Consider the following 15566-nt stretch of genomic DNA (forward strand, 5'->3'; position numbering starts at 1 on the left):
GAATTTAATGGGAGAAGGAGGTAGGCACGGTGCAGGGAGGACAGGGTGAGGACTTCATCAGTGCCTCCAGGAAAGCTCACCTTTCTGAGAGAGTAGATCTCACACTACCCGTTCTCATGAGCAGGCTCTGAACCTCTTGAGCGCCTGTGGTCAGTCCAGACAAGGAGCCATGATGGCTGAGGGGGAGGTCAATAGACTCAGAGCTCGTATGGAGGCTAGTCATGGACTGGTAACTCGGAGTGTCCTTGCTGCCAGCAGAGGAACTGCTCAGATTGGCAGCCCACACGAGACCTCCTGATGTGAAAGAGTGAACCGACGCTGGGCTGGAGGCCAATGAGTGGCTTAAGCTTATAACATCTGTTGTTAAGTCTGAGGGTTTATTGAAGAGAGGGCTGCTGCTGCCACTCAGCCCACCAGCACTGCCCATGCTGCCCGTGCCAGACGACGGTGACTCCAGACTGCCTTGCCGCGCTAATGTGGTACTAGGACTGGGCATTACTGAGGAGGATTTCACACCCTCAGTATTAGGTGCAGAGGCAGATTTGCCACCTGCCTTGGCACCAAACAACCTAAAAGAAAAACAAATAACAACTTCAGTTGTTCCAAGAAACTAATATCCACATTTAATATTAAGGGTTACAGTACACAGAGTCAAGTGTGCTTTGGAGACCCAAGCTACCAAGCACTTCCTGTCTCTGTGTTAATGAACTTTATGAGCTTGAACTCCTTAAGCTAGTGCCAAAAATCTTTCATATCACCAGAAGAGTAATTTGGTACTGGGCTGCCACCCAGGAGAGGAAGGGAAGTGGGCAAAACAAAAGCAAATCAAGCATGAAAATCCCTGGCTTTTATAATTTAAGGGATCATGAGAATCTTTCGAGAAAGTTAAAAAATTTGACTGTACTTGCTATTACCTATTTAGAAAACCATTATAATGAAACAACTTCTACGCATTCGGTGTGTGAGAGTCAATTTTTCTTTTTTTTTTTTTCATTTTAAAATTGTATTCAAAATCTACAGAAGCGCTTAAGGCAGATGTAGGAAGTTATGTTGCATATGTGGTAGCCTGAGTGACTATCAGAGATTAGTTTTCTAGGAACAAAATTGGATGTTGTTGGCAACAGATCAGTTTGTCTGTATTTTCCCCACGACCAAAGTGTTTTATATAGGTTGCCAGTGTTATTCATATATATTTATAATAGTGATTTGAAACATAGTTGGTGCTAAGTTGGATACTGGAGTTTAGTTCAGAAAACATTTTAGTTTTGTAAGTGAAGGAAATGATATAATTGAATTTATGTAAATATGGAAATAAAGTGATATGATGTAATGGCACAATGATTACTAATTAAGTTGCAATGAAATTCATAGCTATAGTGAAAATTTATGACGAATATGAGAAATTGTTTCATAGGTAATGGACCACTGGAGGGCACTATTAGCTTTGATTTAAGCAACAGAAATACATATTGTCACTCTGCAAGTCATAGCTTGTTCTTTTCAACAACAAACATCATTTCAAAAAAACATTTTTTCAGGAATATAACCACTAGGCTTTTCAAACAACCATGTAGCTGAGATTGCTTCAAATGTAAGAGTAATGTTCCAAGACCCTCTAATGCCCAGATAGCAAGGTTCTGGGTTTAGTCAGTATAATGAAAACAAACATTAAAAATACTTAACATGTAATGGAATCTAAACCATACTCGAGCTTTTCGGAGGAGGAAACAGACACTGAAACAATTTGTCCTAAGTCTTGAACGGTATATATTTTCCTGTGACTTAAAACACATTACTGTATTTAAAAAGAGAGCTATATTTGAGTAGACCTTCATGTTTTCAATACCAGTGACATTTCAGAAACAAAATCATCTTATGCTGATTGTCAATGAAGCTGATGAAGAGTTGGAAAACCAGCCCATCTTAAGTTGCTACCCTTCTCAAAACACTGGACTCTCTTTAAATTCTGTCAATCATACGATACTTTTATTTTCCTGAGTATGTCAAGGTATGGTATTATATAAATTTGTCCAGTGTAATTTGCTACTAGGAGCACAAATTCATCTATTTAATAGATTCATGATCAACTCATTGAGAACCGGCAATATGATAAATAGTGAAATGAGTAACAGTCAATAGTCACAAAAACCATTTTGCTTTGGTTTTTGTGGAAAGAAGGGATGAAAATCTATGGAAATTTTACAAGCTGTTACTTTGTTTTATTACTATCCCTAGGTATTGCCATCTGCTTTAAGCTTCTTAGAAAATGCTATGTCCCTAATATAGTAAAACTGCATTTCTCAACAGTAATTTTGCTAGCTATTTATATGAACAACATGTTAAAACTCATTGTAGTCGGAATGAATAAAAGATTTTAAGATACATGCATCTTAGAATATATATAGATAGAGATAGACATGCAGATACATGTGTATACACACATATGTGTGTATATATATCATAAAAATATTTTATAGCATAGAATATAGGACATATAAATCCCAAGATAAACCAGTTTATATTTCCCCAGCATCGCTTAATCCATCCTTACCTTCGAAATGTAGGTGAGGCAATATCAGGATACTTGGATCCTGGCTGCCTAAGCCCTTGAGTCCCACAGGCACTGGCAGAGGTGGGGCTAGATTTGGGGGAACCTGACAAAGAAACACTCTCTGAATCTGAGACTGCTACTTTCTCCTTTTCCTTGTCTGTTTGGTTAACAGAGACAGGACTTGAGCGCCCTGAGCCAATCTTAGTGGGTTCTCTCAGTTTCGAGGTGGTGGCACCAGCTGACTTGCTGCTGACATTGGAATCAATACTGCTGGTGCTGGATCTGTGGCCACCTCGGCCAGGAATACCACTGGTGCTGGACTTTGAAGGGCGGGGCAAGCTGCGGTACTGCAAGGAAGTCTTTGAGCTAACATGCAGCACAACATCATCCTGATTCTGTGACCCATCCAAACTGGTTTTTCTCCCTGCATTTGACTTCCCACCAATGGCAGCAGATTTGGGGATTTTCCCCAGCGTTGCCGAGCCACTGGTTATGGTCGCTCCACTGCTTGTGATCATAGTAGATGACCCTACTCCACTTGGTTTCTTAAATCCAAAAGAGCCAGTGGCAGTTGATCTTCCAATGCCAGAAGGTGGCTTTTTCCCTTCATCTCCACTACTTTTTCCTGCATCTGAAGGAGATCTTTGTAAAGATGATCCTTTCAAAGGAGTTTTCCCTTTTTCAGAAGCTTTGGCATCATCAGTTTTTCCTAGTTAATGAGAAATAAATAAACATGTGTACCTGCACATTTTGATTTCATAATACATTTCTTCAAACAATGTGTCAAATGTGAATACATATTTACATTACTTGAGTTCCTAAATATTCATTGTTTTAGATTTAAATTGACATATACTTTAATATGTGACGAGAATTGAGTGCAAAGCTATAAAGCATGTCTATTTGAGGAATGATGAGAGATTGAGAAGATAAAATGAAAACACATATTTTGCTTATTTTTGTCTGTATCTTGCAACTCATTTATAAAGACAGCACTTAATCATATCAATCTAAGTGCTAGAAAAATAATTTATTTGAATTCTGCAAGATCATCATATGTGGTGTGCCCTGTTACATCAGTACCTCAGGTGGAAGTTTTTAAAATCAGGCACTATTTTAAAAAAGGGAGTCTTTAAAAAATGGATTTGGCAAAAAATTTTCACTTTCTTCTTTCATATGTCCTTCTTCATATGTTCACTTTCTAACTTTCATAAGGAAGTCAGCATGAAAGCAATCCTGCTTTTTGCTTTATTTCTACATGTCTAGAAATGACTGTGACAAAGTAGTCCTAAGTTATGATGGGACACTCGAGAGAATGCCTGGATTGTTATATACATGTGGACTTACATGATAAAGGACATGGGATTTAGAGAGAAAAAAATAGTTAACAATATGGAGATCTGGTTTAATTAAAAAATAAGTATTATTAAAGAGAACAAAGAAAAATGGAAATAATAAATTAGATCACTTTTGTGTAATAGACGCTGAAGGACAAGCCTACCAGGGGTCTTGAGTGCACCTGTTCCAGCTTTCTGCCTAGATGGAGCTCCACCTTGGGCAGACATGCCTCTTCTCCAGGAACCTGTCTGTGAAACAGACAGGGACGCTTTCTGCCCCACCTTCTCAGCATCTTCAGGAAGTCCAGAGGAAACATTCTTCCACTTGCCCCCACTATCCCCAGGGCTGTCAAAATCCTCTTCTGTTTTTTTCAGTTCCTCGGTACTATCCCATGTCTCATCTGTTGCAGAACGTTTCTCTGAATCTGTCTTCAGCTAGGAAGAAAATATTAAGGAAAAAAAATCATGCAGAATATTCTGTAAAGTGTGAATTAGGCATTAGAAAGTACTTTCAGATAACTGGTTAAAAAATGGCACTGATTTATATTTCAAAAGGATTCCAAGACTTCTCTATTTTTATCTGTCTTCAATTAAGTTTCATTAACTTTAGTTGCATAATTCTCACTCGCACATATTAGACAATGTCAGAATAAATAAGTGCAGAAAATCCAATTAAACACTCCAGAGAGAAATGAATTTTCTATGTCAAATCTAACAAGGAAAAGTAAGACAAGATAAAACTTAATTATCTAATATCCATTTTTGATTTATCCCTCAAGATATTCAGTATCTTATTTCAGAGATCAATTTAAATATATTCTGGAACTATTCATATGACCATTAAAATATTTTTTATATTTTAAACAAATATATCAATATTATAAAGAGAAATACAGTAATGTATGTCTTTCTGGGATAGATTGTAATCAATATTAATATATCTATATTAATATAGATATATACACAAGCTACTTCAGTTTATATTTTATTTTAAAATATAAATATATTTATATTTATAAATATAAAAATAGGTTTTATATTTTAAAATATATATTTTAGGTTGAGGTTAGGTTGTACTACATTTTTATTAATATAAAATCTTTGGGGGGAGGGCACTCTTGGTGGTGTAGCGCTTAAAGTCTCAGCCCTATCTAGCTATCCCCAGCCAGTGCAGCATGAGTTCGATCCCCAGCCATGGAGATAACCCACATGGCACAACAGACCTCTCCTGCCTCGCCTGCTGCTTCCCTCAACAGTGTATTTCAGTGGATCTGTCTATACTGCTCTGTTTCTGGTGAATCCTTTCACCTCCCATACCTCTGGCCTACTCCCCAGTTCTTACATGCATTAATAAATAAAAATAAACCTTTTAAAAAAACCTTTAGGGGAAAAAAAAACTGAAAGAAGCACTGGTTGAGAAAGGCAATCCTCACCTGAGTATTCTTCCTGGAAGGGACAGTGATGTTGGAATAAGAGCTGACTGAGGATGTGGTGTTCAAGTCATCAGTGCTGATGTTGTCGAGAGTGTCACTGAGACCACTGCTCACGGAACTACTGTCATCCCAGCTACAGGCAAGACAGGCAACAGCAATGAACTCAATACCTGACACACAGTGCAAGTGATCTGTACTACTAGATAACATGTATCATGCACATTGGAAAGACAATCCTTTTAACCTCATAATGAAAAATCACTTACCTTCCATTTTTTTTTTAAATTAAATTAAGAACTGAGGGCAGTTCTAAGAATAACCTTATTTGATATTTGCAAAGAATCAGTATCTCAAGCAGATTCAGGATCCAGGGAAATTTTACGGAAGGAATAAAAACACTATTACAAATATTTTACTGAGAATAAGAGAAAGGCAATCATTTATACTTACACAAAATGAAGTCTAAAGGAATACTGAGCACAATATATTCAGTAATCAGGGAGCAAAATTAAACAAAATGGTGACAATTCTTAATGGGCATTTTTAAAGTAACGTTTTCTGGCAAGGAAGGTAGAATCAATATTTCTAATAATAATTTCTACCAATGGAAATCCTAGTATCAGTGACTATAAAGTTAAATGAACAGCTCTTACTAGACTATAATACCCACATACATTTTAAAACCATTCAAAGTCTCACATGAACACAAAAAAATTGTGTTTAAAATGATAAAAATGAAAGAATTCAAAATAAGGCATAAACTTTCAGGCTTCTAAAATAAGAATAAAAATATATGTAAATAACAAATGCAATAGACATGGACACATTTTCAAATTTAGCTTGATGTAACAGAACAAGGAATTCTTAGTCCATCATTTGAGCCTTTTCAGAGATGAATAGCTAGTATGTTTACTTAAACCTGCCATTCTGTTTTCCTATTTCACAGGGTTGAATAGAAAACAAATGAATCAATTATACGAACCATTCCATAATACCTTATATTATTCCATCTTGTCAAAGTCCTTTACCTCCAAGATCTCAAATTCTACAATGGTACTTTTCGACTAAAGTCTTCAACACGTTCAGTTCTCTAAATCTACTGATTCCTAACTCTTATATCTAGTTTATGTCTCTTCCTATTATCTATTTCTAACAGATTTCTTTCATAATTGTTCTGACTTTATATTAGTCAGTCATGTTTTCTCCATTCTCATTTTAGAAAATGGCAAGCAAGTGAATTACAATGACTGCATGCTTATGGGTTCAAATCATCTAACCTCAAATGATTTCTCAGGACTTTTTAGAAGTTTTGTTTTATTTCAAACTAATTTTCTTCAAATCCCAAAGACAAAATGTAGTTTCTCATTTTCCTTTGAGTTCATGATCTTTGTCTCAATACTATCCTAAGACTGTTTTCACAGTGGTCAGTACAATCATGAACTGCTATTCACACATACACATGCACACACACATGCACACACACATACACACACAGAATTTATGAGGCAGGCATTATGAAAGAATTTTGTTCAGGTAGGCTCAATGAAGTGCCTATGTCTCCATGATGGAGCTGGGACTGAATACCCAGGAATTATGACCCGAAGTTAGTTGAGCTTCTGGCTCCCCTACTTCCCTCTTCTTGCACCAATGTACCAGTGACGCCTTTACAGATTCTTCATTATAGAGGACAAAGATTTAAACAAATGATTATAACTGACTGTGATATAAAACAGTAACTTATAATAGAGGTGACTATAAAATGTTGGGACAAAGCTACTACCACTTATTTGAATGATTGAAGATTTTCTTCATGATAGCCACATTGCAGGTGTGATCAGATGAAGTAAATGTTACTTTATAGCTGCAGGTATCACCTTTTGTAACAATGTTTTGTGCTTTTCTATATTTTTGGTTACAGAAAGAATTATATGAAGTTAGTGTTTGTGTTTTATTTATCTGTATAATTCTAGCCTGTAATATGACATCTACTATTAAATAAATGACTAGTAGCAATTTGTGAAATGAATGAAAAATCTTAATATTGAAAATATTTCTGGTATTCAATAATGTTGAATTAGGTTGAATCCAGCAATAAATTGTACATTTTGATTAAAAAATTAAGCATATTTGTTTACTAGGCAATCTTAAAATAACAAATTTTGACAGATAACAGTCTTTCCTAATCTTGAAGTTCTGTGATTTTGACTTTCATCTTTGATTTTGTATATACCAGAATTTCCACCTGCTAGGATACAACTAATCATGTTTATTTAATTAAGCTGAAAAAAATGATTCCTAGAAAATAGTTTTATATACAAAATTATAATTTACATAATCTCATAAATACATTTTCTCCATCCTTTCATCTTTTATTTCATTAAGATGCTCTAAGAATTCTTGACTATATTTTTTCTTTATAAAAGAGCAACTCCTTATCTCCTCCAGGTTAGATATCTATCACAGGCAAATTTTTCTTAAAAATCTAGGACAGTTCAATAAATTACAAATCTGTATCTTATTCATATAACTTCCATTTATGCACTGGATTGTTTCCAAATTTACAATACTATGAATAAAACTGCTGAGAACTTTCACATATGTTTCATTTATGTGACATTATGTAAAATAAAAAACTATAGAAATGTAGGACAGATTAGCGATTGCCAATGGTGAGAAGTGTGGAAAGGTTTCTTTTTCCTGTGATGCCTGAACATGACTTGTTGCATATATTAAAATTCAGAACTGTAGGAATTTTAAAAAATAATTTACTGTGTGTAAAGTCAAAAAACAATGTAGCTAAGGGGCCTCCCTGGGATGCAGGGGTTAAAGACAGCTCTATCAAGCTATCGGCAGCAACTGCAGCGTGAGCTTGATCCCCAGTTGGCCATATGGCTCAACAGACCTCTCCTGCTTTGCCCACTGCTCCCCTCAGCAGTGTGTTTCAGTAGATCTACCTGATTCTGCTCCCCACTCTCTCTGTTGAATCCTCTCATCCTACCCCCCGCACCTCTCACTTACACCCCAGTTCTTGTATGCATAAATAAATAAATCTTAAAAAAATGTAGCTGGGTAACCATTTGGCAAATTACTATTTTGATATACACTAGGTTGCTAAGTATTCTAAGGAGAAAATTATTGTTTTGGCATGCCTTTTACTATTTTTATATATATATTTAAAGATTGTTTATTTATTTGTTTGTTTATTCAAGCACTGGGTACAGTCAGAAGCGCTGGAGGGTGACAGAATTCACCAGAGCCAGAGCAGGGAACAGAACAGGCAAACTGATGAAGTACACTGCTGAGGGAAGCAGCAGGCGCAGCAGGAGAGGTCTGCACGCCATGTGGGACCCTTGCTGGTGGCCGGGGATCGAACTGGCGCTGCAGAGGCTGCGGGCAGCTTTGCAGCCCCGGTACTCAACCACTGCGCCACCGGGGAGGCCCACTATTTATATTATTAATGCTCAACAAACACAACAGAAGCAGGGATACATTTTATACATCTAGTAATGCATTTGTAGCTTTGATCTCTATGTTCATTCCTGGTTTCACACTTAGAAGCAGACCTACTTAAAAACAAATGTGTTGTATATTCAAATTCTTTTTTCTTTCTGCTTTTTTATGAAGATTTCTAAAATATTAACAAAAATTGTTAAAATAATTTTGCAAATTTAAAACTAATTCCAGATGAATATGCTAGCCTCGTTCAATGTATATTTTTCAACGCACACCTGTTTTTGAGGTTCAATCAATTTCTTCTATAGGTCATATTGCCAAGTCAACTGCCTTACTTATACATATAACATATAGCAATTTTCTTTAAAAAAAATACTAATTTCTACACTTTAGACATTTAATAGCAATCTCAATCCCAAGTGATTAACTCATTAAATATTCCAGCAATAAAATAAATGTGTACTACTGACTTCTCCAGATGTACTCTGTTCGAACCCAAATTCAACTACAATCATGAGAATGCTGTCAACCAAGTAATGTTATTGCTAATTTCTATAAAAACATTTCTTAGCCCTAATTTTTTTAAGAATATCTTTTTGTTACCTAGTTTTTTAAAAAAATCAAAAGGAGAGTGCTGCCCTCGTCACTAGACAAGAAAATGCAGATTCAGTACAAGTTCAGTGACCCGATTGGTGCAAACTCCCAAGAGTATTAACACCAGGATCAGTAAACCGTGAGAAAACACCCTCAGACTCTGCCAGAAGAGCATGTGATTTGACCCAGAAATCCTGTTTCTGGCCATTAATGATTATAAATGGGAAAAAAAGCTGTGAATAAGAATAAGAATATGAATGAGAATAAGAGTATGAATAAGAATAAGAGTATGAATAAGAATAAAAATATGCATTTCCTTCAAATAAAGTATATAAAAGCTGTATCAAGTCTCTTCTAAAATTAAGCAGGTTATCAATAAATTATGAATAAGATATTTAAAAGATGATAAAAAGGAAACTAAGAAAGTCATATAAATAATGTTTGTGTACTTTTTGAATGCTTTGATTATATAGTGTATAACTACTTAGAAAACACAACTATAGTATAGGACTATTAGTATAGTACTATTGGAAAAGTATGGTGTAAATACCTACTATATGTCATAGTTTCCAACAGCATAATGCATTTCCTCTACATATTAGTATGTCTCACTCCCTCATTTATTAACATTATAGAGCTCAACCCAATTCTTAATGCTCATAGCAATTACTTATTTGAACTCTACATCACCAAACATGAATAATTTGTTTAGATTCCTGGATGCCATCCGCATTTATGTTATCAGTCATCTAGACTTCACTTTGCTTTACTGGACTGTCTTGAACAAAGTCCTAAATCCTCCCCCAATGTCTCCCTTATGAATTTTAGATTACAACTCAGATATCCTTGGTTCAATTTTTAAGAACTTCAAGAAAACAAAGAGTTTAAAATGTAAATCAAATTTAACATTTTAAAAATATGATTTAAAGGCAAATTTGGGAGTCAAATTTGCCATTGGTAAATAATGTAGATAATTGCAGATATGTAATTAAAGTGTCCAACCAGTGCATTGCTGGAGACCTGTGGACATTCAGCAATTATATGGGATGATACACTTTCATGTAATTATGGTCAGGAATGTAGAGATTTTCCTGTATACCACAGTGATGATTACCTAATATATGTATATTAGGTACATGAGTTAGAAGAATTAGAAAAAAATCTAGAAGACTGGATGAAAGGATAAACACACTCCTAAAAATTTTGGCACATCCGAGGTCCACTATCAAATTTCTCATACATATAGCAACAACAACAACAACAAAACCATAACTACCAATCCTTTCTCTTCTAACCTAAAAGTTGGAAAACATTATAATTATATATCCCAGACCACAAGCTTCAAGTATTTTATTAAACATTTCTTGGCTAATAATAAATCATTTGATTAAAAGAAAGATGAAGTAATCTTATCCATGAGATCGTTGTGTAAAAATTTTTGGATATGCTTCTTGTTTCCAAGAGAAAAATTGATAACATGAGCATAACAAAATTAAGGCACCACTTTAAAAAATTCTATCACATCCCAGCTTTGTTTCCCATTGTCATATTTATAGCAATTTAAACTAGATATATGGAGATAGTTCTCTTTAAAATATTATTTAGACAAAAGACCTATACAATTAGCATAATAATACAAATAATGCTGATAATAATAATAAATACAGAGAATCAACTCTCTAGACTTTGTACTCTGGTGCCAATATGTTATATTAATAATCTCCTCAAAACTAAATGAGCACAAGCGCACTTAGATTTTCACCATACCATTTTTATGGGCAAACATAATACACTACCTGTCAAGTTTGAACATTGTAACCACTGAAGTGTGAATTTTGTATTACTTTGGGGTCACTGATAGAAAGCAATGTACTATATTCCAGCAAAGATTTTTTTCATCATTTCCCTGGGAAAACATTCTACTACCAAGAAACAAAGAACAGGTCATTAATAGAGACTTTTAAAAAATTTATTTTCCTACATTATTGTTAATTTTCAGGCAGTACTTGATCTCTCCCCTCAGGTATAGTCTCCATAGTTCTCTCACCAATTGGAAAAAAATGTAAATATGGAACAGCGTCAATATATTAAAGTTTATTTTATGTTAAAAAAATTCCTTCCACCTCTAAAATACACGATTGTTATCACTATTTAAAAAAAAAAAAAAAACCTGCCTTCATCCTACTGCTGTTCATTGACTATGCCGTCTACAGGGGTTTGAGTAACTAGTTTAGAAACCAGCTGAAACATCATTTTCTTTATGAATCCTTCCACAATTTCCAAGGGAATTTTAATTCTTCCACATCTGTGTTTACTACTAGTATATTTTCATGGTACTGTGGTTTCTGCTAATAAAGCTGTTTTAGACCCAAGACTATGGTTGAGGGCAAGGAGAGTAAGTGGCTATTTTCTGTCTGTGTCCTGCTTGGCATCTGGTCCATGACAGATTCTTAAATGTTTAAGGAATACACCAATAAATGATGTAGTCTTACACAGTTCAAACTACAGCCTTAATCTGCAACTTATTCACTCATTCTGACCCTTAAATGTGCAAATGACTATGAATGTGGTTTAAAAAAAAAATAAACCCAAAACAGAATGAGGCGAGAAGAAAATCAATGAAAGCACCTGCTGAATTTGTCTGAATAAAGAATAGCTACTTTGCAGGGGTAATTTTGAACAGACATTAAGTAGACAACTGAGGAATGAAGAGAGCCATTTGTGAAAGAGATTGATAGAATAATAAAGGAAGAGGAGTCAGCAAGTGTAAATTCCTGGAAGCAACCAAGGTGAGGAGACCAGTGGCAATAGTGCAGTAGGTAAGAGGAAACTTTATGATTATGAAGGTAAGCAGGGCGGGCCCTTGAAGTGTCTTAAAAACAAGAGTAAGAAAATGGCACACAGGTGAATTGGTGGTGGAATTATATGGGGATTACACCTGACAGGAAAAAGCATACATTGAACAGAAAGGACACAAAAGTCCTAAAAATCTAGTAATATGTTTTTTTCTTCTTTAATTTGTCTTTTCATTGAAGTAATATTGTATTATTACATATGTTTCAGGTGTTTGTTGTTGAGAGTCAACATGTGTGTCTGCGACATTAAGGTTTTTGCTAAAAGTCCAGGTCTTGCCTTCACTAAATAATCTTGTAATTTCCCGAGTGCCAGGGGTGCCAGGATCATCCTCTGTTAAAATGTTTGGTCTTTGACACCAGTCCCTGAGACAGAAATCCTAAATTCCTTTGAATTTCCTGGGTAACAGGAACATCTTTTGTTTTATTAAGGCAACACTTGGTTGGCTCCTGTTTTTTCTATTACCATCTTCATAATTATTTGCACATTTTAATGTAAAAATGAGTGAATGTATCAAAGGTGAAGACCTTAGTTATTACTATGAAAGGCTAGATGATTTACTGTTTTATCTCATAAGCCAACCACCAGGAAGGTAAAGGGACTAAAGATTGAGTTACATGTATTACATCCAGAAGAGGAAGTCTCCCTAAAAATCCATGAATTATGGGGTTCAGAGAGCTTTCAGTTTTATGAATACAGGGATATGTTGGAAGGGTAGCATGCCTAGAGCAAGCATGGGAGCTCTGTGCCCCTTCCCTACACATTGCCCTCTGTACATCTTCAATTGCCTATTCAACCACACCCTTTGTATTATCTTCTGTAATAAGCCAGTAAACATAAGTAATTATTTCCATAAGTTATATAAAACTAATTATTGAATCAGGAAAGGGGATGTTGGGACCCCAGATTTATAGCTGGATGGTCAGAAATACAGGAGATCTAGACTTACAACTGCTATCTGAAGTGGGAGCAGTTTTATGGGAATGAACCTTTAAATTGTGGAATCGGTACTAACTCTAGGTAGATTGTGCCACAATTAAGTTGAATTTTAAGATATTCTGCTGGGGTGAGAGAACTGGTTGATATGAGGGAAAAAAACAAATATTTGATTCAGAAGTATTCTATGAGTAGAGTATGTGGAAAACAGAAGCTTTCTTTTAGTTAGAATGTGTTGAAAAAGAAAAGATTCTGGCTCCCTCACTTTCATTCCATGGAAAATGGACATATGAGTGGATTTTTATAAAAATAAATAAAAGAGTCTATCAAAATGACTCAAAACAATTTTAATTCCATTTTCTGTTTGCAGTTATTACTTTCTTTTCATATATCAAGGAAAGACAGTATCAGTTTGCTATATTATAGATTTTGTGTATGTCTTGATAAACTGGCAATTCATGTAAACATAAGGTTAAAGTCTTTCCATTTTCATTATTTTTAGTGTGCACAAAATATTAAATATTTATACATGAAATATTTATAGAGGTGAACATTAATACCATGTGAGTTTTGGATAAGGCAAGCAACAATAAACTATGCACTGACCTTTTCATTTCCTTTTATTTTCTCTAGAAAACAAATAATGAAGATTTGAAATGTTATTCTATTATAATATCAGATAGGGGAGATAACCAGAAATGAAAAGCTCCTGTATAGAAGAAAACCCTAGTTAGAGTAGGTTAAATGTGATGAGTAATGTTAGTTTGAAATGAATTTACACAGACATATTTCTATCCTTTAAAGATAACTGAGGCAGATCAGGTAAGGATTATCTAATTTTTATTATTTGGGCTGAAATCACAAGAGATGAAATAACTTATTAAAAAATTCTTTCACTGGGCCTCCCTGGTGGCACAGGCAGTTGAGCGCAGCGCTGTGAAGCTGTCCCCAGCCTCTGCAGTGCGGGTTTGATCCCAGCCAGCAGGGGAGATACCCACATGAAGTGGCAGACCGCTCCTGTCTCGCCCACTGCTCCCCTCAGCAGTATATTTCAGTCTGCCTGTTCTGTTCCCCACTCTGTCTCTGGTGAATCCTCTCACCCTCCCGCACATCTGCCTATACCCCGGTTCTTGTATGCATGAATAAATAATAAATCTTAAAAAAAAATTCGTTCAGGGCCTCCCTGGTGGCGCAGCGGTTGAGTGCTGGGTTGCGAAGCTGCCCGTCAGCCTCTGCAGCGCCTGTTCAATCCCTGGCTGCTCTCCTGCCACAGGAGGAGGGTCCCACATAGCAGGCAGACCTCTCCTGCCGCCCACCGCTCCCCTCAGCAGTGTACTTCGGTCCTCCTGCCTGCTCTGCTCCCCGCTCTGGCTCTGGTGAATCCTCTCACCCTCCCGCGCTTCTGACTGTACCCAGTGCTTGTATAAATCAATCAATCAATCAATCTTGTATAAATAAATAAATAAATAAATAAATAAATAAATATTTTAAAAGAATTCTTTCACTTAACACATTTTTAGATCATTCCTCTACGGTTTTGCTACTTTATCTCAATGAGCATTTTTATGATGCTGGCATATGGTTGAAATATATACAAGCTTTTTAAAAAATCTTAATAATTATATGAAAATATATGTCATCTGAAATCTAATTTCAGAATTTACTAAACTCCATTTGGTCTTTGTATATTTTATATTATTTAAAAACTAATATGTGCTTGTTGTTGAAAATTGGGCATTCCAGAAATACGAACACAATACGTAAAAGAAACAAAGTAAATCTTTGAGCCCACCCAGAAGTAACTACCATTAACATTTTGATGATGTCTGTTCAGTAATTTCCTGGATGTATTACACATAGAACAGATGCGAATTTTCCTCTTTGAAATTTTGCCAATTATAATATTTTTACCTTTCTTTTATTCATTTTATATTCCATTATAAAAAGTTTTAATGTCTTTAAAATTTCTTCTACATAATTGTTTCATATGAACTAGCATATATTTAACCATTTATAGTTAGGGCATATGAAATATCTTATAATTTTCTTACTATTGTAAATAATTCCACAATGAATACATTTTACATAGATTAAATTTATGATTATTTTTCTAGGATAAATACCTAGAAAGAAGACCAGTGATAAACAGCATATGAAGGTTTGAAACATTGCAGATGCAGCATAACACTTAAAAAAGCACATCATTTTATACTCCTTCCAACCCAGTGAGAGTGCCAACTTACAAAATCCTGAATACTTTCAGGTAATGTGGTTTCTTTCAGTAATTAAAAAATGTTCAAATGTGAAACAGTTGTTTATGGAAGTTTTGTTACACTTATCAAACGCCAAATGAGGCTAAATTTTCAAGGTTTATTGGTTGCCTTTATACCCAGGAATTGTCTATGCACT

At 35.1% G+C, this 15566-nt stretch overlaps 1 protein-coding gene across 3 annotated transcripts in view; it reads right to left on the minus strand.

Moving 5' to 3' along the window:
* Nucleotides 1-15566, minus strand: part of NAV3 (neuron navigator 3) — a gene marked incomplete at both ends in the record, with an annotated part of 285289 nt that overhangs the window by 76195 nt on the left and 193528 nt on the right. For all 3 annotated transcript variants that reach the window (XM_084254829.1, XM_084254828.1, XM_084254827.1), the window contains 4 exons: nt 81-569; nt 2552-3260; nt 4053-4323; nt 5322-5454. In XM_084254829.1, coding sequence (XP_084110955.1) covers nt 81-569; nt 2552-3260; nt 4053-4323; nt 5322-5454 — 1602 coding nt within the window. The remainder of the gene's footprint in view (nt 1-80; nt 570-2551; nt 3261-4052; nt 4324-5321; nt 5455-15566) is intronic.

This window comes from Talpa europaea (genome assembly GCF_964194135.1).
Source record: "Talpa europaea genome assembly, chromosome: 15".
NCBI lineage: Eukaryota > Metazoa > Chordata > Mammalia > Eulipotyphla > Talpidae > Talpa > Talpa europaea.